At 42.0% G+C, this 27,411-nt stretch overlaps 1 protein-coding gene across 1 annotated transcript in view; it reads left to right on the forward strand.

Moving 5' to 3' along the window:
* Nucleotides 1-3,971: 3,971 nt before the first annotated feature.
* The window catches only part of CFAP77 (cilia and flagella associated protein 77), a 126,107-nt gene continuing 102,667 nt past the window's right edge, over nucleotides 3,972-27,411 (forward strand). Inside the window, exon 1 of the mRNA XM_075905745.1 lies at nucleotides 3,972-4,246. Coding sequence (XP_075761860.1) covers nucleotides 4,073-4,246 — 174 coding nt within the window. The 5' untranslated portion in view covers nucleotides 3,972-4,072. The remainder of the gene's footprint in view (nucleotides 4,247-27,411) is intronic.

The following is a 27,411-nucleotide window of genomic DNA, read 5'->3' on the forward strand; positions in this document are numbered from 1 at the left end:
TAGAATGAAGGACTTATTGATAAGTTAAGGCCTATTGTTAAGTGATCCAAACCCCATCAAGCTTGAAGAGTAATAAGCTGTGTAACCTTTATAAAGAGTGGAAATTATAATTGCTGAATGCTTAGCATAATAGCCTTTTTATTAGAACAGATGTTCTAAATTGCCAGAGTATGTCTTAATTAAAACACAGATGCTTGTTAAATATTGAACAGGATCCCTGAGAAGAACAAAGCATTTCCCCCTCCCCACCACACACAAAAGCAAGATGACTAAAATAGATAAGTTGCGGGAAACAGCTGAATGGAAGGGATGACATGTATTACTATGTGTGATCTGTGCACGATTGATATAAAGGAACCAGTTAGGATTTTTAATGTAGATATAGGCATCATATGTGAATGTTAAGGTTATATTAGGGTATATGTAAAAGGATGTGAACTGTTGAAAACAATCAGAGCAATGCAGAACACACAGGATTGATCCAGTAAGGAGATGGTGATGAAATAAACTGTCTACCTGCTCCCCAAGTCTGGGTAACTGATCATTTTCTTTTCTTGTTTTACGTATGTGCTTATATTTTGTGCTTTAAGATGGTAGTGTAGTCCTAAAAATTATCTGTAGCAAGCTTGATCAATTTCAAAGCTTTATCAATTGGTGTGGATCATGTTTTTCCACCTATCAGTATTTAACCAGATGTTAACCATAGATCATAGTATTAGTCAAGTTTAGGAGCGCTGTACTGTGAGCTATTACTCAATACAGGCAGTCCCCGACTTACGCGGATCCGACTTATGTCGGATCCGCACTTACGAACGGGGCTTTTCTCGCCCCGGAGCTCGCGGGCGGTGGGACCGCCCAGAGCGCAGCGGTCCCGCCACTATGTCCTCCGGGGCAAAAAAAGCTGCTCTGGGTCTCCCTGGTGTGCTGGGGAGGGGGATTCCCCAGCACAGCAGGGAGACCTGAGCAAAGCCGCACAGGTGGCGGGACACCGCTGCCTGTGCGGCTTTGCTCGGGTCTCCCTGGTCTGCTGGGAAGGAGGGGGCGCAGCTAGTGCGCCCCCCCCCCCCAGCAGACCAGGCTTTTGTTGCGGGACGCCTGGGGTAGTGCAGCTGGGGTGCTGCCGGGTTGGTCCTGCGGGGACCTACCCGGCAGTGCCCCAGCTGTTCTGTCCCAGGAGTCCAGATTCAGCCGCTGTTGAAACTGATCAGTGGCTTATTCCAGGAAGCCGGGGGCAGAGCAACTCTGCCTAGGGCTTCCTGTAGTCAGCAGCTGATCAGTTTCAGCAGCGGCTGAATCTGGAGCCAGTTCAGACTTACATACAAATTCAACTTAAGAACAAACCTATAGTCCCTATCTTGTACATAACCCAGGGACTGCCTGTATATAATCATCCATCTTTCCTTCTTTTACTAGTTACAATTTCAACTCAGGCATCAAATGGCTCTCCTCTTATCCTGCCCTCTCTGACTTTTTGGCTGCAAGTTAACAGCAGACAGAATTCCAGCAGGCTCTGATGTGCCTACATTGACAGCTTCCCATTTGCCAGGAAGTCCAAACATTCAAAATAGAGCTCAGAGGAGGGATGAGGTGAAGTAGCTTGGATGGAACTGAAGAAAAAAAAATTAAAGTTTTTCCTTGGCAGTTTTAGAAAAGGGAATATCAAATCACACTTGATAAAGGAAGATCAACTCTGGCAATTATAATAAAGTAACAGAGTACCACTCCCTACTATGTGATTTAAAACATTAAGCATGTGTACTTCTGTTTTGTAACTCTCCCTGAGTCAATCCCCAGGAATATACTGACAAGAGATAATTTCAGATTAAAAGTAAAATATAAATTCTTAATCTGAAAATACTTTTTGAGCTCCTGTATTTCAAAATTCTTTATGCACTATACAATGGAAATCTCTTCTTTTAGAAAGCATTTTAAAGATATTTATAATATATTTACCATATTCTATTTAATCACAGGTTCAAAGTAATTGTATAATTGAAACTTTCTTCCTTATCTGAAATATGTTGCAGTGTTTCAATGCTCCTCTTGACGGAAGATTTTAGAATAAACTGGAACAAGCTTATATCTCTGTTAGTTAATTTCCTGTTTTTATAAAGTTTTAAATTGGTCCTCTTTATTCTCATTTCAGTACTTAATTACCAAAACAGTGTGACGTTTCTTCTCGCTTAGCTTTCGTGTGTGTGTGTGTGTATACAAATGGACAAAGAATAACTCATCAATCTTTAATAAAATATATTTGTCTGTCTTTCTGGAGGCTATTGTCATAGTTCAGTCAGTTTTCCAAATGGAAAAGCAAAAGGTAAAATGTATCTCTCTGAAATTAACAGGAATACTGCTATTTTCTTCAAGAACTGGATTTCACACTCTACTTATTTTTTTTTCTGGTCAAGTGACTTTTACATTGGTTACCTCAGCTACATCAGACCACCCAGATTTTCACAGAGATTCATCATCCTGTATAGGTGTTTTGAGGGATATTAAGTCATGTCAATCTTCATCAATGGGTAACAATCTCTTATTTGATTTGTTGTGCTGACAATCCAAAGCCTAAAATACTGAGCTACATAGTTTACAGTTCTGAACTTCCAAAACAACAACAAAAAACACTGTAATTTTAGTTTATCCATGATTCAAGTGCAGAATATTTTGAATTAGCAATTATATTCAGCAGTATAGCTAAGAGATGGTCAATTTTAAAAAATAGTCTGTGAAAATAGCACGCTTGCCACTGTTACAGGTAACGCCTAAGCTTTCTATAACTGACAAAAGACTTGGACTGGGGAAAGTCCAGTGTCTTTACTTTGTGCAATTGAAAGCACTTTGTATTATGCAATGTTGTTGTAGCCTTGTGGGGCCCAAGATATTAGAGAGACTAGGTGGGTGAGGTAATATCTTACTAGACCAATGTTTCTCAACCTTTTTTTAATAAAGTACCTCTTTTAAAAAAAAATAAGTACCGCCAGTACTTAGTTTTCAGACACACTAAATTTTTTTCTACCATTGCAACACATTTGTTTAAACAAGTTAATCATAGCCAGGCAGGTGATGAAATGTTTGTGTGTAAAAAGTACAAAAATAAAGCAATGTAAAACTAAAAAATTCAGTTTTCTCCACATTTCAGTTGTGTTGATGTACCCCTCTCTCCACTTCTCTGAAGTACCCGGAAAGCTACTCCTCCCACTGGTTAAAACACTACTAGACCAACTTCTAGTGGTGAGAGACAAACTTGCTGGAAAGATATTACCTCGCCCATTTTGTCACTCTATTAGCACTTTGTATTGTCAGGTTGGGATTAATCAGTTTCCCCTAGAGAAGTGGTTGACGTATTCACGTGGGAGCGGTGGGTGGAGGGAAGCACTGAAAAAAGAGACACATAAAAATACCCCTGGCTGGGGATGGGGGTATTACAGAGTCCAGCTACAGCCAGCTGATACATTTCCCCTCCCCGTTAGTTAGGTTGACATTGCATTTCCAAGGCATTGGCCCTTGTAACGTTGAGCTAAGGCAGCCTGTTGAGCTCTGCATGGGGGAAGCAAATTGTTACTTTTGTGCCTCCCCTCCATCTGCTGCTGGAGCACGAACTAGGTAGTTCGAACTAGGCTTCCTAGTTCGAACTACCGTTACTCCTCGTGGAATGAGGAGTAACATCCAGCCCTGCAGCAGGAGCGGGGAGAGCTCGCTGGAGGAGGGGGGCGGGGCGGGCTAGCGCCAGGGACCGCCCTCGGCACCTTAGCAAGTCTCCCCGCCCCAAGCTCTTGGTTAGTCTACCCCCTGAGCCTGTTAGCGTCCTTCGTTGTCATGGCAACGGGCCGCTCCATCCGTCCGGAGGGGTGTCCCCACTCAGGGGTCCCTATGGGCCCCCCCAGAGCTGTGCCCCGGTAAGGTGCGTGTCAAGGCCAGAGGTTCGGCATCGCTTCTTTCCCTGCGCTCGCAGGGGTGCCCCTGCCGCAGGAGGGGGAGTGTCCGCTTTCCCGCTCCCGAAGCTCATCCTCCCCCCCCTCGGTCCGCCTGGTGTGGTCCAGTGGCACCTCGTTCCCCAGCGGGACCCGCGGCCATGGCGGCGGCCCCCCGCGGCCCCAAGGAGCTCCCCCGCCGGCACCGCAGCGCCAGCCAGATCTGCCCCCCGCCGCGGCGGCCCATGACCCTGGCCGAAGTGCAGCCGGGCAGCGAGAACGAGCGGCTGGGGGTGGCCCGAGACAGCATGGTGCAGAACCCGCTCATCGCCAAGGTGAGCAGAGACCCCCCCCCGGGCAGAGGGGGAACCCCCCAACTGGGGGAACCCCCGAGTCAAACACCCTCCTTCCCCTGCACAGCACGGGGCAGAACCCGCTCATCGCCACGGAGAGATCCCCGTACACAGCCCCCATCTGGACAGATGGAATCCCTCCCCCAGCTGGGGGAACCCCTTAGTCCAAATACCCTTCCCCTGCACAGCATGGGGCAGAACCTGCTCATTGCCAACGTGAGGGACAACTCCTAGGAAAGATCCCCAGAGACTCCCCCCCCCCACTAGGGCAGAGGGAGCCCCTTCCCTAGTGGGAGAATCTCCTAGTCTAACTCCCTTTCCCCCCTCACAGCACAGGGCAGAACCCGCTCATAGTCAAGGCAAGGGGCACCTTGGGAGAGATCCCCCCACACAGCCCCGATCTGGGCACAGGGGGACCCATTCTCCAAATACCCACCTTCCCTGGAACAGCATGTTCCAGAACCCACTCAGAGACAAGATGGAGAGCACCCCCTACCACAGAGAGTCCCCACAGACATACCCTAGTCCAGGGGAGGGAGACCCTTCTAGCTGGGGGAATGCCTACCCCAAATATCCCAGACTGCATTCATACCTAGAGAGAGAGGCAACCAGTATTAGGAGCCTACAGATACAACCCTCCCCCAGCACAGAGCCTTCCAGGACCTTCCTCACTCTATCCTCCATCCTAAGGCTATGTGTACACTACACTGATGTATCGGGAAAAAGTATGCAAATTGCACCCCACAATTTGTGTACCTTTTTTGGATAGTTTTTTCGGAAGAGGCTTTTCCTAAATTTGGCCCGTCTACACTGGGCCAAATTTTGGAAACGCCTCCTCTTTTGGTAGAGCCCTTCTTCCTCGTGGGAGGAGGAGGAAGACAGGGCTTCCGAAAGAGTGCGTCTGCTCTTCTGCAAAAAAAAGCGGAAGAGCAAACGTGTTCCCTGGACGCGGCAGAGTTTTTCTGGGATACTTATGCTATCCCAGTAAAACCCTGTAGTGTAGACATAGCCTTAAGCAATCCCTCTCCCTGTAGATTTCACACTTCTGGGGAGAGCCTGGTGCTCAACTTGTTTTCAAGGTGAGGTACTTGGGTGCCAACTGCCTTGGAAGATACTCCATCCATGTCCTCCAGGGAGAAGAAAGAGCCTCTGAGTCTCTCAGGGGAAAAGAGAGCTAGTTCCTGAACTTCCACTTCTAGGCTACTTCTATACTGTAGCCTTCTTGCGGAAAAGCATATGCAAATGAAGTGCAGCGTGGAATATCGCCGCACTTCATTTGCATATGCTTTTCAGCAAGAAGGCTACAGTATAGACATAGCCCTAGAGCAGGGGTGTCCAAACTTTTTTCAAAGAGGGCCAGATTTGATGAAGTGAACATGCGTGAGGGCCGACCATTTTGCCTGACATTCTTTGAACCATTAAAATTAAATGAAAATTAACTATTTTATGCAAAGTTTATTGCAAACGGCATACTTTTCATTTCGTCACATGGATGACAAATCTAAACAGGTGTTAAATCACTCTGCCTTTCATATCTGAAGGCCAGATGAAAAAAAAAATCCAGGAAGCTGAAATATATGTCAGGAACATTGTAAAGTACATTACATATTATTGGTAATAAAGGTTGTCTGTCAACTTTTAAGTTCAAAAAATATGAACAGGAACATAACACCAAGTATACATGTTGTGTCCAAATATATTTATAACTGATTTAGACCAACTGACATTAACTGAGATTTTACAATGTATTCATCTCAATACATATGGCTTCGTTGGGGGCCATAAAAGATAGATATTGCCAAATTACCTGGGGGACCGTATTAAACCGGAACACGGGCCACAATTGGCCCGCGGGCCGGACTTTGGACATGCCTGCCCTAGAGGGAAGGCTCCATGGAGCTTCTGTACCACTCAGGAGTCCCTGCTCAGCAGAAAATGGTCCAGAACCCCACAACCAACCTCTTCCTCTCCCCGCAAAAAAGGGAAAATAAATGCTATGTAGTAGCAAGGGAAATTTATTATATGATTGTAATAAAAGACACACCTTGATTTTTTAACATAGTAAGGTGATTGAACAGTGACAGCAAGTTTGTAAGCATTGAATAGAAGAGCAGTGCTCGCAGATTCTGTTTTAAACGCTAGAGAGCAGCATTGAATACATTTATATCATGCAATGGTTTCCCCTGCTTTCTAATGCTGAAAAAGTGATCTCTGAAAATAAGCTCTCCAGGCAGAGGAGCTGAATAACAATTACAAGAATATTAATAAAACAAACACCTGACGTTCATACTAAGCTACAGAGAAAATGGGTTACAGAGATCATGCACTAGCCAAAATAAGGGGGAAATAGTTCTATGGGCAAGGGCAAAGGGAGCCAATACTGATCCCAGGCTACCAAAATTGGTAAAATTTTTCAAAATGAAAAAATGGGATTGAGGGAGATTAAAAAAAATCTCCATATAGATATAGTAGTGTCAGAAAATATTACCTCTCTTAAGGAGATTAGTGTCTTTTTCATTAATAAGCAGGGAAGAGCGTAGTGGTCCAAAAATAGTTAAGCAATAATAGTTTGGTTTTCTATTCCAACTTTCATCTCAAGATCTCAAAGCATTTTACAGATACACATAGGCGTGCGCAGCACATTTCATTAGGGTGTGCACCCAGGGAATTTTTTTTTTAAAGGCGAACATTTATTGAATACTCAACCATAAAGGACATTATTTTTATTAATCAAACAAACTAAAGAAACTAAAACTTAACTAAACTTTTTTTTAAAATTAACAACTAAACTTTACTTAAAAGAGCATATCATGCGATTAAATTAAAATGCAAAGCCACTTTTTTTTTGAGACATTAGGGTGTGCCTGGGCATATCCGGCATACCCCCCTGCGCACGCCTATGCAGATACATTATAGATACATTTTAGAGTGCATCTGTCAGTGTAGTGTGTCTGTTTGAAAGTCCATTTGTTCAAGGGACAAATACTTCAGAGGGGTAGCCAAGTTTGTCTGTAACTAGAAAAACTTAAAAGACAACAAATAGTCTAGTAGCACCTTAAAGACTAACAAAACATGTAGATGGCACCATGAGCTTTCATGGGCATAACTCACTTCTCCAGATGACTGGAGTATGAAAAGTACAGATCTAAGAATAAATAAGGGAAAGGGGGCGGGGGAGGAGGAAAAAAAGGAGAAAAAAAGACAATGAATAGATTGTTCAAGTAGTTACAAGAGGCTGATAAGAACAATTAGCACCTCTATTGTTTGTTTTTTGGTTAAGTCATTAGGATGTGGAAGATAGTGTGGGAGCCAGCCCCTAGCTCTGTTCATTCCGTTCTGATAAGAATCAGTCTTGTAAATGAAGTTAAGTTCTAACCCTTCCCTGTGTATTTGGCTTGTGGAATTGGCATGAAACAACAAGGTGGCTTGGAGATCGGGTTAGAACTTAACTTCATTTAGCAGGACAACCAAAAGCCCCAGGAAAGGGACTGTTTTCCATGACATGTGATGTAAAGGGAGGGGCAAGTGTTTGGGGGGACGGAATACAGAGTGGCATCTGTGGGCAGCGAGCCCATAGGGGAGAGCTGTCCCGAGAGAGTGTCCACTGGGGCAGGTGTACCACCAAAGGAGTGGCCAGCAGGGCTGGAACTCCACTATCTTGCCTGCCAGCACACCTGGTAAGTAGCCCCCCTACCCCAATCCCTTTCTCCCTCTCCTGGTGCATGACCACAGCAATGAGGGGAAGGCCCCTGATGGCTGGGCAGGAGCTGGGGGAGAGAAAATGTCCCTGCTGGAGGATGGGGGGGAGGGCGAGAAAATGCCCCTGGGAGCCAGAGGGAGGATCTGGGAGGACAGAAAATGCTCTGGTTAGCTGGGGAGAGGGCTGAGGGGAGAGAAAAGGCCCATGCCTGATGGAATCCCTGCCCTGAGCCCCTCCTCACCTTCCAACCCCCAGCCTCCTGCACTGCCCGCCCCCCATCGCCAAGGCCCTGCCCTGAATCCTGCAACCCTACACTGCCACCTCCTGCCCTGAAGGACTTAGGCAACACCAGGTAAGTCTGCTAGTATTAACTAAGCCTCAACGCTGATGGAAGGTAGTTAAGGGACAGACAGAGATCACTCGTTACTGAAAAGCAGGTGCTGGATAAGGATGTTAAATTGCGGTTATCGGGCTAATCGTGTAGTTGATACGCTTTGTATCAAGTACATGATTAGTCAGTAAGGGCTGCTGTGCAGAGCCGCAGTGGGCGCAGCTCCAGGAGCCATCTCATACAGGCTCTGCAAGCCACCCATTTTAAATGTAGTAAGAGCTGCGGCTCTGCATTTTAAATGTAGTAAGAGCGGCTGGGCTCTTACTACATTTAAAATGCAGAAGTGCAGCATTCTGGACCAGCACAAGCCAGGACTGCTCAGTCCTGGCTCGCTCTGAGTGCAGCAGCCTCTGTCTGTCGTGAACAGGGACTGCTTCGGACTGCTGCCAGAACAGCTTCTGTTTGCCGTGGCCAGGGCTGCTGCCGGAGCAGCCCCCACGCGTGACCAGCCTGGTCCGATATGAACAGGACTGCTTGGCAGCAGCGGCCCCTGTCTGCACAGGAGCCCTGCTTCCCACTAGAACCCTTGCGGACAGGGGCTGCTGCTGGATCAGCCTCTGCCCATGTCAAGCCTTGGCCTGCCACGGGTAGAGGCTGCTTCCCTCCGCTATCCCCCCTCTGCTGCCTCTGGTAGAGGCAATGTCAGGGAGAGGCAGGTGGCACCAGGAGATGAAGCTGTGGTGAACTGGCTTTTAAGCTGGCTCCCCCCAGCACCAGCTCCTGTTCCTGCCCCCCTTGCTGCCTCTCATAGAGGGGGCAAAGGAAGGAGAAGCTAGTAGTCTATACTCCAGTTGACTACCCAGTGCTTATCAGGTAGTCAACTACTCACTAACACCCCTAGTGCTGGATGTGGTTTCTGTTTTATCAGAACCTTGCGACACTGAACAGTAATGGAGAGCAAGAGATGAAGAAGAATCCTGCATCCAGTTGTAAATTAGGATGGATTTAGCTTAGCCAGATCTAAGGCCTAACTGAAATTTTAGCCAGAGCACTAGAGCTAACACAACTTCTGAGACCCTCTCCTCCCTAGCCCCCGATTTATTGGCCATATCAGCTCATCTTATATTTTCCTGAGGTGAGTAAATTGAGCTTCATGCAGTGTACTGTATAGGTGCCTTTCAGACTAGACCTTAGAAATGGAGGTTCTGTGTGGGCACTAAAAATCCCAATGTCCTTCGGCAAAGTATTATTTCGCCTTATTTTTGTGCCTTGTGTTGTGTGTGTGTTATTTATCTTCCATTGTAGAATTGGCTGAATTTCAGTACACTTGTACATACATAATTTGTGCTTTGGGCCCCTCCCTCCCCTGTACCTTAAAATAGAAATAAGCCAGAAGGACATCACAAAGCTTGTCTCAATGGTCAGATCATACACTGTGCCTCAGGCATCTCTTTAGAGCAGCTGTAAAAAGAGAGAGATTGTTCATTTAAAAAGCAATTTAACTTTGCCAATGATAGCAAGAAAAGGATTTCAGGGGAGGAATAATCATTTGGGAGTGGGAGGTGTTAGAAAATGGAAACTTGGCAAGGTTGCAGCTGTTCAGGGCTTGTGGGACAGTGGAGATAGGAATCCTGCAGTAAATATCAAACAGTGTTGAAATGTCTTAATCTGGGGCTTGTAAGGTAAGAATGTGCTGGTGGAGAGAAGTTGTGAACAATACAATGGACATAGCCTTTCACATCCCCATCTATGTCAGAAGTGGAAATGGGCCTAAATTAAATTTCCATAGCAGAGCTCTCTAAAAGCTCAGCTTTTCTCTAGTTACAAGTGAAAAATGAGTTGCTGATTACATCTTATTTACATATCCACATAAGTTACCACAATGTTGCGCGTGGCTGGCATGCTCACAAGACCAGAACTGGAATAACAATGGGTGCTGGCAACACTCCTGGGATGTAGCTCAGGGAGGGTATGTCTACACTGCATGTTTTATTTTGAAGTAAATTATTCCGGAATAGTTATTCTGAAATAGCTTATTTTGAAATAGCATGTCTACTCTGCTGGGAAGCCTCAAAATTAGTGTGAGGCTGGCTTCCCTAATGTAGACATGCTCTCTTGATTTAGAGCCCCAGGAGGCACTGCGGAGGAATAACGTAGAATGGCCCTGGTGAGGGGTTATTTTGAAATAGCAAAAGTGGACCATGTACACATGCTTTATTTCAAAATAGCTATTTCAGAATAGGTGTTATTTCTCATAGAATGAGGTTTACAGATTTAGGAATAAGCTGTCCGTTATTTTGAAATTATTTCGAAATAATGGAATGGCTGTGTAGATGTTCACATTGTTATTTCGAAATAACGGTGCAGTGTAGATGCACCCGGAGTGACAGACATCACACACTACTAAGATGCAGACACTGGATTTGGTAGTTATTTATCAAACACCTAGTAACAAGGGATGCTCTGGCAGGATATGTGTGAAGAATTAGGCTCTTGCTTTCCTGGTTACTAAATTCACTCCAATTTGAAATAATTAAAAATGGTGTGTGTGTGTGTGTGTGTGTGTGTTTTCATCCATCAAAATGGTGTGTGTGTGTGTGTTTTCATCCATCAAGTATTTGGTCGGTTTTAAATTCCTTTCATGTTTCTGCTGAAGAACAAATATCTTGCTAAATATACATTTGTGTACATTTATACACATTCATCACTGTCAGATCTGAGCAGGTTGTAAACCTTTTTGTATGTCCCTTCTTTTGAGTAAGACATTTCAGAGTAACCTTTTTCTGTAACCTTTTTCTGTAACCTTTTTGTTCAGTCATATTCATGTTGGTAAAGTTCTGCTTGGGCACAGAAATCACCAAAGCATGACTTTTTGAGCATTCCGAGACTTTCAGCATTTTTGTGGACACTGTATTATTGTTGTGCCTTTAAAAAAAGTAATTCCATTCTTCCTCCTATTTTTGCATGCAATTTAAATGGAAGTTAAGTGTAATTATCATGAAAGGGGAGAGAGCAAGGGCTTGTCATAAGCATAAGCAAACAGCAACAGCTTTGGGACCCTGCTTTTGAGGGGATGATGCTGCCAGCAATTCACTGGCTCTATCTTCCTTTTGGCAGAGGATGCAGAACTGAAGGAAACCACTCACCACCAAATGCCCATGCACACTTCAGGACTAGGGCTCGAAGCCTCATTTATTCCCTGCAATCTTTCTGGAACTATGGGGCCCTGCACATGATAAGATCAGCAGACCTCAGTTTTGTAGGTATGACAGAGTAACTAATTTGCTTTTCCCCTGGCAGCTGCTTGAATTACAGCTTTTGTCCTCTTGATGGCACTAGCAGAATAGCCTCAAGGATCAACCAACTCCTAGACTCCCAGCCTGCAGCCAAGGGCTGGAAAAAAATGCTGACCTATTAGTGTTCCTCCCTGCAGTACTGTGGGGCTGTGATTGTGTCTTGTTAGAGGATGAAGAGGAAAAGCAAGGTCTATCTCAGTCAATGCCAAGCCTCTCTGTAGTCAGCAGCACTGAGGCAAACAGCAAGGAGCTGTTTGACTGTGTCTGTGTTTTTTTCCTCTCTCCTCTTGGGGGCAGCATCTCCTGCTTAATGTTCTCATTTTACTACAGTGTATAGTGGTGCCATTCACACCTATGTAGTTCAGATTTTATCACTGGAGTTAGCTCCTGAGGTTTTTATTTCCCTTTTTTATAATTTCCCCTACCCCAATTCCATGGGATTTATAGTTTAGCCATTAAAAATTCAGAGTTTTAAACATGACAGAGAAACTTCCAGGCTTTCAGCACTTCACTTTTTTTGGTGATTTTATCATGGGAATACACAGAAATAAGTAGTTTTGGTTTTTTGCTTGTATCTCAAAAGTAACTTCATTTTATAATCTGAAAAGATGAAGGCTATTAACTCACTGGATCCTTCAGTTATGTCATCAAATGACAATTTTTTTTATTGTAATTAGAGTTTGCCTGGAACAAGATTGTACTAGATTCATCCTCCCTCCCCAACTAAAATTTTAGAAGGATTTTTATAAGGACAGATGTTAACAGATCACTGTGATTTTTCTATAACTAAAGTGAGATAATATTTCCCCTTTCATTAAAAAAGGGTTAAAGAATTATGAATTTAGTTGAGAGCTAAGGTGCTCAGTCAAGGAGTAGCTAGAGTGAACCGAGTAAAAGCCCGTCTCACAACTTATACACATGCTTTACATGAAAGCAGATATAAACGGCCAACCTGCTTGATAAATTATATGTTTACAAAAATTATAAATGGGGATAACCCTGCCAAGTATGTATCTCATATCATAACTGATATGCATTTGTTACCTAGTACTCAACATTATTATAGAGACCAAGCCTTCTCTGAAGTCAATTTAAGAACTACAGAATTGAGCTTTGAGTTACATGTGTCACTATCGCTCAGTTGATAATGTTCTCATGGCTCCTCCAAGAGGTCATTTGTTCAGCTCTCGCTCCAGGGCCTGTGTTTATGCCTGGCTCTGTCACTGCAGAGAGCACGGCGATGGGATTCCAGAACCGATAAAGGAACGAGCTTTGGCATGAGACGTTTTAAAACAGTGTTCTCTGTCTGTGTCTCTGATATCGCTGCAGGAGGAAAATGAGGATCCTTTAGCACTTTTTTAAAAGAGTGGATTATAATCGCGGTATCCTGGCCAGCGTTCCTTCAGTCAAAGCTCTAAAGCTGATCCTGGGAGTTGTTATTATAGAGCATCTTGCAAGATCAGGTCTTACATTGGCTAAGCATATAAAGGTTACAGTCCAAAAATATTGGGCTACCAGTATGTAATTTGAGAGGGACCAAGAGAATGAAATGTACTATATAGAAATCACATTATGACCCATGATATCAAAGCATGTGCTTACTTGTAAACCACTTATGGGAAACTTTCAAGAAACAAAGCCCCAAATTTTACTACACTAGCTATGAATGTGATTCATAGTAATTCACCTCCATTAAGCCTCCTAGAAAAGCCAGGTGCCATTTGAAAAAAAGGTTACTTCAGTGTCAGCCACCCACGGCTTGGAAAACAAAGAGGGAAAGAGTTAGAGTTACCACACAGGAGCTCTGTGTTGCTGTGGCCTACTATACTAATGTTGACAGGACTCATTTAAAAATGCCTCAATATGCTGCATTCTGTGAGTGGGCAGGTCTATGGGCACATCTACACAGCAGAGCAAAAGTCAAATGAAGATATATAACTTCAGCTACGTCAGTTGCGTAGCTGAACTCGAAATAGTTTAATTCGGCTTTTGGCGCTGTCTACACAGCAGGGAGTCAAAGAACACTCTCTCTTTGACTTCCCTTACTTCTCGTGAAATGGGGGTTACAGGAGTTGGAGTAAGAAGTCTCCATCTCGACATTATTTTGAAGTAATGGCTTGCTGTGTAGACACGCATTTTGTTATTATGAAATAACATCAGTTATTCTGAAATAATTCTGCTGTGTATAGATATCCTACTGGAGTACCAGAGCTCAGGCTTCCCCACCACAAAAACACCAGAGGTTTGCCAACCCTTAGTGTTCCAGCATCCTGAGTCAGCCTCCCCACACTAGAGCAGTCCCCCACCTGTGGCATGGCATGTTTGGCTTGGCCAAGCAGGAGTGCCCTTGCCTGTGGCACAATGCGACTGGCCTGGCTGTGCTGGAGCAGCTCCTCACCTGCGGGGCGGGCGGGGGGCTGCTCTGTCTGGGCCAGCTCCTGGTTAACTGGTAAGCATGACCTGGCAAGGGTAACCGGTTTACTTCCCTACTTAAGAGATCACATTTTCAAACTTTCATCCATAGCCATAAAGGCTAGAAACTGCCTTTCGACCAAAATTGAAAGCTTGGATACTCAGGCAATAACTTACATCTGCTGAGACTTTAAAAACATGATGAAACTCCTGATAAAATCATGACAGATGACAATGCTGATCCCATCACTATTACTCCTGTAGTCACACCAGAGAAATAATGGGTTAAGTAGGCCAGGGAGACTGAACTTACATTCCTCCCAAGTCAAGGTAAGTTAGGGTGGGTAAAACTAGCTCTGTTGTTGCCCTTGCTCTGTAGTTCTATGGATGCCCAGAGTTAGTACTTCAGTTTTCAGGGTCATCACTCCACAATCTTTCAGCAGGACTCCACCTGCTATGTAGGTATCTAATAGCCTGGAACCCTTTCCCAAGATGCCATTCAGATTTGTTTTTTCAAAAAGCCTCACTCATATTGCTGTCAGACACTCCTAAACAGTTTGAGTTGTTACAGACCAAGGTAATATGGAAATTCATTTCAGGAAGTAATTGCAGGGGCATAAGGGATAAGAAGGTGGAGCACAAGAAAGAATAGCCATATTATATCAAGTTAAAGTTACAGTACACTTTGCAGAAATCCAGGAAACTAAGTTAAGGAAAGACATTAGCTATAATATGGGTGATAGGAGAGAAAGGCTATTTCAGCTTGGAACATACAGTAATTAAGGCTATTCTGAAAGCACACCAGTGAGTTATTGTTGGGTTGCCCACCTTTATTTGTAGGTTAGGCCTCTTTTAGCACCACAGCATCATCATATTTTTGCATGTCACAGCTGTGGATTAATTTATTGTACCTATTGTTAAATCTGATTTCACATCTTCAACTCTCTTTCCTAGTCATCCTCTTTTCATAAGCACTCACTGCACACTTATACCCATGTACCAAGGTGAAATTGCAACTGCAAATCAGTCTCACCAATACCCTTTTTCTTGGTATGATCCAGTGCTACAGAGCCAAGATTCTCTGCTTAAACTTTGGCCACTTGGTTTCTCACCATTTTCTTGGCAGGAACAATCACCCTACACTTTCACACTATCATTTATTTTAGAAATGTCTTCATAATTATGTCTGGGTGCATTGACAAAAATTATAAAACAATATTGTTAGCAACTGGTAAAATAACCAGATCCCTCCTCCTTCTCACCTCACACTACCCTAGGGTAGAATCCTGCAATTTTCACTCACGTAGGCTTCCCTTGTCGACTGCGGTGCGTTCAGACTACCCCGCTGTGCCACCAAACAGCTGATCGGCACAGCACGGTGGCCATTTTGATGTAAATGAAGCAGCGATTATTTAAATTGCTGCTTCATTTTCCTATGTCTAGTAAACTCATCTACATGGCTCCGTCGACGGAACCATGTAGTCTAGACATACCCTAAGTTACTAAAAGAAGGGCTTCCTTTTGAGAAGGATTGCCACTACTGAATTTTACCAACCTGTTCCTAAATGTTAACACAGCACATGAATGTTCATATACATGTTAAAAATTATTGGCATGTAGTGTTTTTGTGAAAGGTGACAGATTGACATATAGTACAATTATTAGTCTAGCCACTGAACGGATATAGCATATGTAGCTATCATTCAATATTCTACACAGTACCTCATATACATGCCTTCCCCTTGACCTGGAGGGTCTATTTAGGAGTGAATGATAGTTAACATAGTAACAAAAGAACAGAAGAATGGCCACACTGGGTCAGACCAATGGTCCGTCTAGCCCAGAACCCTATTTTCTCACAGTGGCCAATGCCAGGTGCTTTAGGAGGAAAGAAGAGAATGGGGCAATTATCTAGGGATCCATCCCATTGTCCTGTTGCAGTTTCTGGAAGTCAGAGGTTTGGGGATACCCAACGCATAGGGTTGTGTCTCTGACCATCTTGGCTAATAGCCACTGAGGGATCTGTCTGTCATAAATTTACCTAGTTCTTTTTTTAAATCTAGTTACACTCTCAACCTTTACACGTATCCCATAGTGACAAGTTCAGCACACTGACTGTGCGTTATGTGCAGATTTACTTCCTGATGGTTGTGTTAACCTTGCTGCCTGTTAAATTAATTGGGGGATCCCTGGTTCTTGTGTTCTGTGAAGGGATAAATAACATGTCCATGCTCACTTTCTCCAAACCATTCATGATTTTATGGATGTCTCTCATTTCCCTTTTTAGCTGTCTTTTTTACAGGCAGAAGAGTCTCAATCTTTTAAATTTCTAATATGGAAGCCGTTCCATACCCCTAATCATTTGTGTTATCCTTCTCTGCACCTTTTCTAATTTTAATATATGTTTTTAAGATGGGGCAAGTGGAAGTTTGTGCAGTATTCAAGGACATACTGGGGATTTATATAGGGCATTATGATATTTTTATCGTATTATCTATCCATTTCTTAATAGTTGCTAACATTGTTAGTTTTTTTGAGTGCCCTTGCCCATTCAAGTGCACAGAGACCATTCAGCCTTTAACCTCTCTGTGGAGGCTGCCAGTGAGAGGGCCAAATGTGATCATGACGATTGCTCATCCACCATGATCTGGAATCCATAGGCACTCTAAGTACCTTCCCTTTAATTATCTGTTTGGTTGTTTGAATTATTGTTCTCTTTTCCAATTCCTGTATTGACTCAATTATTCAGAACCAAGAACTCTCCTGTTCAAAACATCTTAAGGGGATAAATCTTAGCTTGCCTTATTCATGTGAGCATTCCTACTGATCTGAATGAGACTACACATAAGAGGAGTGAGCAGGGTTTAGCCCAAATTCTTTGTTTATTTGATGTTAATTATTCTATTTACCCAAATTCTCTGCATGTGGTGCCTTCTGTACCCACCACTAAGGGACACGGAGGATTAATTAGTGTTTGTGCAGCACTTTGAGTCCTAAATATTATGATTATATTATTGCCATCTAAGGCCAACATTATGTTTTAAAAAGTATGTTCCAAAAAATCTATAGAGTATAGCTCAATAATTAATTAGATAAATATATTAATGTGGGGCTGAGTAACTGAGTGATCCTTTGACTGGTTTCTGAGCTTTGTTTCACCAGTGCACTGACATCTAAGGGTTCCCTTCTCAGCATGAACTGATCTAAGATTTAAAACAAATTAACTTCTTGGGTGCCAAATAAACTCCCAGCGTGCTTCAGTGCTATTCCACATCTAACATGGTCACTGTTGAGATGAATAGAGCATTTCAAAGTAGTCAATAAATATTCTTAACAAATGAAAATGCTGCATTTTTCTCACAATAATTAAAAGGCACATCAGTTTTCAGGCTAGAAACTGACAAATGTTTGTCAGTGGACAGAAAAGTGAGTTACTAGTAGCACATTTAATGGACAGTTGCTTATCCAAAAGGACTGTGTCGAGTATATAAAAAGAGTGAGCAAAAGAGAGTTTTGATCCTTTATGTGAATGAACAGTACAAATTGGTGAGACCAATAAACTCAGACATTACAAGGTGAAAGCCTTTATGTTGGTGAAAATCTTGTATTCTTTATGTGTGTAATATAATGTAAATAAAGACTCAAAGGCACTTTGATTTAAAGATGCAGCATTAAAGTTAGACAGTACAATAATAACCATTAGACTGGATTGTTGTACTAGTGGAACTGTATTATCTATGTGCTCATAGCAGACAATGTCCACACTGCCTCTTATGAGAACCTTTAGTGATTTAGGAAGACAGAACGTATCCAGAAGAGAAAAAAAAAGGTCTAAAAAATGGAGCCATGCATAAAATGAAGCTGTAATGCCACTAAGTGCACTTGGAGCAGTGTCAAGCTTTTGCATTTTGTGACAAACCTAAGACATGAGCTGTGCCATTTGAAAGATTGAAGAAGCTTTTAGATTAGCAACCCGTTTGCGGTGTGGACCCAAAACCATTCCAAACCAGGGCTTTTGCTTTATTCGTGGTGTTCTCACATTAATTCAGATTCCAAGTCAAACTCTGGGTATGTCTGAACTACACGCTTCTTTCGAAAGAAGCTTTTTTGAAAGAATCTTTCAAAAAAGCTTCTTTCAAAAGAGATCATCTAGACAGCCACAGGTTTTTTTTCAAAAAAACAATCTGGACGCTCTCTTTCGAAAAAAGCCCTGTTTGCGTTCAAAAAATGCCTTTTCTCGAAAGAGCTCTTTCAAAAAGAAAGGCATTCTTCGTCGTAAAGTGAGGTTTACCGCTGTTGAAAAAAACTGTGTTCTTTCGATTTAATTTCTAGACACAGGTGAAGTTTTTTTTTGAAAAAGGACACTTTTTTTTGAAAAAACCCTGTAGTCTAGACGTAGCCTCAGAAGGAGTTAACCCCCTTTAAATTGAGGAGAAAAGTCTTCAAAAACAGCCAGTACCACTCAGTTTCTCACGGTTCTTTTTAAATGTATTTCCCTCTACTAGTTCACCAAATACTTGGTAATGCCACCTCATTCACAAGCCTTTCTCCAGAGGCAGAGAACCCAGCAGTTTGAGAGTAACACCTTATACTCCACTAAAATAAACTCATAAGAACACTGTAGAAGCCCTACCTTCTGGAACAAAAAATACCCCAAACCACAGCACTTTTGGAAGACCCAGAAGAAAGCAGGCTCTGCATACAGTTAACCCCCTACCCCCCTACCCCCCCCACTACCAAAACTTGAAGAGGATCAAATAAGGAATTGCATTATCCAGAAGAAATAAGAACTACACAATGGGGAAGGAAAGACAAATTCTCAAGCACACAGGTATATTTTTAGTTTCCTAGAGGAAAGGCATAGCACATCTCTCTATTTTTAGAGGATTTACTACAGTGAAAATAATTTGTCCATCTTTCCATGTACTAGATGACAGAAGATAAATCAAACCAAATGCCATTACAAAGGTCTTGGGGACCAATTTTTTATTTCAACGTTTTGTGAGTGTGTCATGCTTTCTTAAAAAACAAAAAAACAAAACCAGCTAACCAACCAAACAAAAACCACCACCTTTTTATGCCAATTTCATTAGGCTAGGTATTATGCTTATTTATTGTATCTAAAATCTTTGTAATCTTGCAGTAATGATTTAATTTTCACCTTGGCTGTTCACGCTATATAAATTAGACAAAGTCCTGAATTTTCAAGGATGTTTTGACTTTACATTTTACGGTTCTTTAAAATAAAATACATTGCATTGTAACTTTTTTGTTTACATTTGTTTTGATAAAGAATTGATTTAAAGCAACACCGTGAAATGAAACTTGGACCACATTTATAAAAGAGTGGAAATATATATTCCATACCATGTTTATTTTATCTATACATACATTTTAATATCAGTGGAAGTCTTTATTTCTAAACAAACCTCCCCTTCTGTGATTGCAACCCAAAAGCAGAGCACTTATAACCGGCAAGTGAAAAGTAAAAGTGCCTTCTCAAATTGTCAAGCTGAGAGAATGGCAAATGTTCAAAGTGAACTAAAGACGATTTAGTGAAGAACAATTTGGAATTTTTAAAAAAATCTGCTTTCATTGTGCATTTTGGGTCACTCAAATAACGAGATTTCTTTGTTTGCAGTATGATTTTTTTAAGCTGGCAATGTCTTTTTAAGTTTGCTTTGCTATGACTTATTCAGCTTCCCTCCATGGTTGCTACATGTCCCTTTCCATAGTCCCACGAGACACCAATCAGCTGGCCAGGAGGCAATTTTAAGGACAATAATTACCATGTACTATGGTGTGTTAAAACATTAATACACACTGAAATGTAAGTTTCCTTTCAGATCCAAAACAAACAAAAAAAGATGTCTCTCCGATCTGTCTCACTCATCTCTTCCTTTCCTTTTCCACCCATAGCCACAGTTATGGGCTCCCTCACTATCTCTGCCTCTATAATCAGAGACATAAAATTGTTATCAGATTAGCCCCAGCAATGAAAAGCACAGTCCCAGATCACACTCGCAGTTAGTTAGCATTTAGATAGGCTGGGACAGGGGTCTGTACAATAGGCATCAAAGCTGAACTCTTGGTGCAGCAAGAGGGATTAATTTCTTTAACCAACATGCCTGATCTGGCCTATCTCATTACCCTGCCTTGTCAGTGTCGATGTTAGATTTGATTGAAGATTATACCATTTAGGCCTTTCCCCTGTTTTCCACAGAAATCAGGCCTATTGAATTGCACATTCTTCCATGGGCCCCCGTCAATACTCAGTGGCCTGAGCCTCTAATTCTGCTTCATTTAAACTTCATCAACTTTTCCAATCAAGTGGAAGGATCTGAAATAGGCTCCGTAAGCAGAAAGGCCCTTTTTCCTTTTGTCAGATAATTTATTCTGTTCTCTCTCCCTTCCCCCCCTTGCTGTCCCCCTCTCTCTCTTTTTCTTCTTTTCGCTCCCCTTCCCTGATGCTGAAAATGAGATTACAGTATTTAAATGACTATGATAATCAATCGGGGGACCTTGAGCCAAGATTGAGGTTAATTTTTCTTAGCAGAACAAAGAAGCGTGATGCCTTTGGGGATTTGAAGGTGCAATCTGTGTTTCATGCTTGTGTTTTTCCCCCCTGAAATTGCAGTTTTAGGAGTCTTTTCTTGTTACTAACTAGGCAGTTGTTGTGATTTTTAACAGAGACAACCCCTAAGAGAGAAGAAATGTAATTTTGAGCTGATAAACAGCTAACAGCCTTCAATCAACAATTTTAATAGGAAAAACGTCACTCGCATAGTGTGACTACAGATCTAATGAAAATGCTATCATTTACCTTGTTTATTTTAAACATACTTTGAATAATTTTCCACAGTGTTATAACTAATAATTACAGCCTACATATTGTCACTGTAAACTTTTGAATGAATAGCCCTTTCATTCAGCTGTACTCTGCACTTGACTGCTTCTTGGTACCTGGAAAAAGTTGAGACTTCATCTTATTTTTGCTAATTGGAAATGGGATCACTCTCATTTTCCTTAAAACGAGCACAGAAATGGCTTATTAAATCATTAGATAATGTATGTTTAGTTGTAACAAGTGGCCATTCCCTCCTACAGATCTTTCCCTTATCCTTCTTAAGAAAATGGAAAGAGAAACGTATTTCTTTGCTTTCGTCCCAGCTGTCTTGTCAGGACTGTTTTACATGCTGCCACCCAATGTTATCTTTTATTTGTGTCAGGAGAGAGGATTTGACAAGTTCAGTACACAATGTTCATTTGGCAAGGCAAATTTTTCATACCAATTTTGAGTAGAAAATGAAACCATCTTTCAACAGAATGAGCAACATCATTTTTCGACAGACTTATTATGAGGGAAAGGATTGCAAAACTTTATTTCCCTACATGATCCTGAAAAATAATACATTTTCTAAAAAATGTGCCATGGTTTCTTGAGACCATCAATTTATTTTAGAAATAAAAAATCACCCCAAAATGTCAGGAAAATGCAGCCCCTCTGTGCTAATCTGATACTGCAGAAATTGGTTGCATCATAGATAATGTAGCTTGGTTTCAAACCTTTTAAATTGTCAAAAGGTTGGGAAAGGCAGATTGACTTAGAAATGTGTCAACATTCACCAAGAAGAACATTCATTAAAGTAGCAGTAAAAGATGAGAGTTTTAAAGATGCCTAATGGAATTAGGTACAACCTCTCATAGAATTGCAATGGAATCTTAATGCTTGACTCTCTGAGGATGCTTGACTCTCTGAGGATGTACCTACACAGCAACATTATTTCAAAATAACTAGCGTTATTTTGAAATAACTTAGGGTAAGGAGTAACGGTAGTTCGGACTAGGAAGCCTAGTCCGAACTACCTAGTCCGTGCCGCGTGTAGCCGCGCGGCATGGAGTCTGCACTAGCGGACATTTAAAAATGGCGGCGCCCGGCTTTATGCAAATGAAGCCCGGGAAATTCAAATCCCAGGCTTCATTTGCAACTCCGGTTGCCTACATTACCACCCTAGTTCAAACTAGGGTGGTAGTGTAGACATACCCTTAGTCTGCATCTACACAGCAGGCAGTTATTTTGAAATAATGTCAAAAACCTTCAAGATGGAGGACTTCTTACTCCTGTAACCCTCATTGTATGTGGAGTGAGGGAAGTCCAAGGAAGAGTGCTCTATTTCAAAATACATGCCATGTCGACGCTCCCAATTTCAAAATAAACTACACAATTGATGTAGCTCAATTTGCATAGCTTATTTCGAGTTAAGTCCTGCTGTATAGTCCTTCTGGTAGAGCTCTTGCGCAAGAGGTCTTATTCCTCATGCGGAGAGGAATAACTCTTCCGGAAGAAGTCCTGTTTTACAACGCTATACTGTACATTTACTTGTACAAGAACACGTGTGCAGTGTAGACAGCAGGCAAGTTTTTGTGCAAGGACAGCTTTTCTTGCGCAAGAAGCTGTCAGAGTCCTGTGTAGAAATGTCTGGCAGTAGAAAGAACTGTGAACAATCCCATAAGAGAAAAAGTCTAATGTTAAGTTCTATTGTCTCATTGTTTCCATGTGTTCCCCTGGCTGACTGTATCTACCTGTTATAATTTAGACTGTAAGCTCTATGGGGCAGAGACTCTCTTATTGGTGTGTGTTTGTACAGCATTTAGCATCAATTGGGTCCAGGCCTGGGACTCTTAGGTACTACCAAAATAGCAATCATAAATAAAACTTTAGCTATCTAAATACTTACTAAAGACAAATGCATGTTTTAAAAGGAACATTCAGAACGGTATCTTAGAAACACCAATCACAGTTTAAATATTTCCAGTGAGGTTTAGGTTCATCTGAGTGCACAGGACCCACATCAGGTCCTACCTGCCATTTAAGTCCCACAATAAACAGCTTAGGACCACTTTGTGTGTGAGTTACATGTGGCAACAGGATGGGAATTCAACTTTGAATGGTGTGTAGGGCCTCAAATGAGCCCTCTGCAATAGCTCTGTCATCAGTGTTCCCTCTAATCTTTTCCATCCATGTGTGGAATAAAATTTTATGTACACCAAGGCATGTGCAAATGTGCACCACCAGAATAAACAAATAATCTAGCTGGTTCATCAGCTAGGCAGCATTTGAATCTCTCTTAAGTAGCCACGCAAGCACACAGTTTATAGAGAACACTGTCACCTCTGTCACTGAGGTGATTGTCATTATAAAGGATCCTGGAAAAATTAAAGGACATATCTTACAACAACCTTTAATCTTTCAGATTTCCAGTATTTTCTATTTCCTTGCATCGTCATATTGCCAAGATGATGGCTTCCTATTCAATGGTTATTCTTCCAATGCTTATTTTTTTCTAAAGCAATGTAGCACATGCTCCTGCTACCACTGAAGAAAATGGGAAACCTCTTATTGCCTTCACTGGGCATAGAACTGTGGCCTTACTCTTCTTTCTATCCAGGGTAATGGTGACATTCACTATTCCTATGTAAAAGCATTGATGATTGGGGTTTTTCTCAAGGTGGGGAGGGAGAGACAGGGATGCGATATGTATCTTCCTACTCCACAGTCAGATTATAGGGCTGCAAAAGATCCTCCTCTGTCCCTCAAATCCTATAGCCACTGGCACAGGAGTAGCAGCCACAGCTCCCCTATGCGGGGAGGTCAGGGCTACTGGATCCTTGCAATTGCTGATCCAGAGGTCCGGCCCTGACATGGGCTTTCCACTGGGCAAATGTCACACTTTGGGATTCCAATTTCTCCTGTTCCATTGGAATTTTCTATAATGGTGACATGCATGTAGGTGCAAATTCCTCCAAGCTAGGCCCAGTGCACCTATAAGCCTTTAGTTTTTGGTTTTGGAAGGTCCCTAGTGTCTCACTTCCCACAGTGGGAGTTGAGAGTACCTGGCACATCCCAGGATAAGGCCCTTAATAAATGTCACCCATAATAAAAGAGGAAATGGCCATTGGACCTCAATCACTATAGACCTGAGAGAAAACCTCACTTAGCCTTTCAGTTACCACACTCATTTGGGGCAATGGTTTGCAATGACATTTTCCTTTCTCTAAGCAAATGTTGACTCACCATGGGGGAATTAAAACTCCATTAGACGTTGCCACATTGTACTGCAGACCCCATTACAGTGGTTGAGTTGCAATTAATTGGTTTCCTCAGATATTACTTAATTCACAGAAAGCAGGGATAGAAGGGAAAGGCAAGACTGATCTAAACAATAATTTCCTAAAATGACACAATCTAAATAAACTAATGAGGTGATTGCATAGTTATTAATCTCAATATAAAGCAGAGTCAGAAAAAAATATTGGGTACATAATTTAAAAAATATAGCAGAGTTAGTATCTATTCTAGTTATAGTCATCATAAAGCAATCAGCCCGTGTATATAAAAATGGATGATGTCTTAGCACATTAATTATATTTTATCTGAAAATCTGCCACTCCAGAAAATAACCAGCCCCTACTTTTGTTTAGCTCTCTTGTTTGTGATGTTGTGCTGTAACTTTCTAACATCTGGGTTTGAGGTAGCATCTGCAGATTAGTTAATTTTGTTTTTAAAAAATTAGAACAAAATCATAGCAAATGGAAGCACTCAATTTAAAAATGTGCTTCCATTAGTAATTATTTTGGAACAAACACATCTGTAATATGCCATGATGTGGTAGCCATGTCAACCCCAGGATAGTAGAGACATAAGTTGTGGATGGTAATATCTTTTATTGGATCAACTTCTGTTGGTGAGAGAGACAAGGTTCCCATCCACCTTCCCTCCTTCGTATATACCAGGAGTCAAATGCCACTTGCTACTTCCCCAGGGGTGTAAACGGCCCCCAAAGAAAGCACAGCACCTTTAGTTGCACAGGGAGAGACTCAGATCAGAGAAGAGTCACACAAGTGTGATTCTGTGGTATTGCTCGCTGAGAACTTCATAAGAGGGGCCAAATTGTGTGGATCTCCATAATTTACCCATCCAGCATCCCATATACTCTGTACACTGGGGCATTCAGAAGCTGTTACTCTAATGCACCTATCTCCTAATTATGTGAGCACTCATTGACTATAGAGGTGGCTGCAAAATCAGCTGTTTCGCATCCAGATATGTGGGGAGAATTTTTCTCTTCCAGCTCCTGTGTAATTCCTCTGTGCAAGGCTCATTTACTCAAGTAGTGGGGACAGAAAAGAATTTGACTTTATGATAATTCATAAATAAATAGACCATATAAAGTTTTGCAAGATGCTATAGGAAAATCACCGAGTATGTAATTTTTATTTTAAAGTTTTTACACAAAGTTATTTTCATCACTCCCCAATTTTCAGGTGAAGTTAGCACTTGCACTCATTGGAAATTGACAGCCCTTGAAACTGTAGGCCTGCAGCTTGGGCAGCAGCAGCGCAAGCTTCCCTCAGATCGGCCCCTGCAAATATACCTTAATTTTGATGATCAACCTCTAGTGACAGTAGTTCAGGTTGTATGACCCGTTCCGTCCTTAGTCTGCCTCCAGAGATTGCCAATTAGTGCAAGCTGGGGTGGGGGTGTTTGTGGTGTGATCACTGACCACTGGGAAGCAGACTGACATCAAGCTCACTTTTTTTAAGGAAAATATTTTATTTATTGGTATGTCAGGTCATTTACAATAAAGTATTTCAATTACAGTGTCTTGACATGTATAAATATCTATCTTCGTACAACATGAATATTTAACAGCATATTGTAAATGGCCTGACTGTACATTGCTGTATCATTACATGTTGTCCTTTTCCAAATTATTTAAACACAACCATAGCTTGAACTTGTGTATTTTAACCTATTCACTTTCTTTAAACCTTTGTTGGGAGGTTACATTTTCTGGGGTTGGAGTAGAGTCTTGTGCGGAAAATTAGAGGAAGAAGGGAATGTAATTCAGTTAGCCCTGGTCTATACTAGGGAGTTATTTCTAAATAACCGCTCTTATTTCGAAATAATAAGCAGAGCATCCATTCTACGAAGCCCATTATTTCGAAATAATGGGCTGGTTATTTCGAAACCCGTGCTTCTGCTTTCCTCAGGGAATAAGCTTATTCTGGAATAGTTAATTCAGGAGTTATTTTGAATTTAGTTATTTCAAAATATTTTCCTAGTGTAGACATGTCCTTATTGTCCTCTTTGTGTGATCTTCTGGACTGACCAAGCTCATTTTACAGAGGCTATTGAACAATCATTAGATGAAAAACAAGGAGTCCTGAGGCACCTTAAAAACTTAACAGATTTGCTTAGGCATAAAATTTCCTGAGCAAACCCCCCCTTTGTCAATGCATCTAAGTGGGTTTTTGTCCATGTACGCTTATTCCCAAATAAATCTGTTTGTTAGTCTTTAAATGTGCCACAGGATTCCTTGTTGTTTTTGAGAAGACAGACTAACACAGCTATGCCTCAGACTTGTCAGCCATCAGATGGTCACCTCTTTCAGCCGCTACTGATCTAGGCTTGATTTGAGCTGGAAGTTTCTATTATCCCACTCCCAACCTCCTGAGCCATCATGTCCTCTGGAAGAAAGTACTGATTTTATAACAAATAAAGGTCAGACTACTAGTTCTGCTTCCAGTGACAAAAGTGGGAGCAGAATTGGGCTCAGACAGTTCAGACTCTCTAGACAGAATCTCTTATGGGTGAAACTCATTGCTGACCGTGCTCATGCCATGTGCTTGGAAACTCCAGTGTCCCTGTGCGAGAGGATGTCTTCAAAGCATCCACAATGGGGGCTGCAGGCCCCTGCTACCTCATGGTTCTTTGTTCAGATCTATTCTTAAAATGCACACTGGGATAACTGAGTCAATCAGGAGCAATTGTGCACCTCCTGGCTTGAAAAAGTAATAACACACACCTGGTTTCTTTGACTTCCATGATCAGCATCCCCACTACAAATATTGTGCCAGCACCCTGATCAGGGGTGTTGCTGAGCCACACCTCAGTGACATATCTGTGCCAAAAACAAAAAACAAAACACCAAAACTCCTTGTAGCTGCAGCTATAGCAACAGAACAGTGCTTCTGTCAGCATAACTAGGGTTGTTTGGAGCTGTGGAACAGGTATATTGGCAGAAATCTTCCTGTGTGCATTGTGTCTACACTAGCTATGCCACCAAAGGCTCTGTAATGTAGCTGTAACCTTTGTCAGTACATAGGAAAGAATATAGGCAGACCAGTGGCCAGAAATTGTACAGAACATGGCCGCAGACATAGCGGCTTCCCTGAGTTGAGACAGTGGATATCCTTTCAGCCTCTATGCAGGGCAGTGCACAAAGGCTGATTGGCTGAAGATCATTTTATCCCAGTAACTCACAAATGTAAATTATACCTGCTAAGCACCAGTCAAAGCTTATCTTGAGGTAGCTATGTTGGTCAGGGGTGAGAAGAAATCCCA

The sequence above is a fragment of the Pelodiscus sinensis genome, chromosome 22 (assembly GCF_049634645.1).
Source record: "Pelodiscus sinensis isolate JC-2024 chromosome 22, ASM4963464v1, whole genome shotgun sequence".
Classification (NCBI taxonomy): Eukaryota; Metazoa; Chordata; order Testudines; family Trionychidae; genus Pelodiscus; species Pelodiscus sinensis.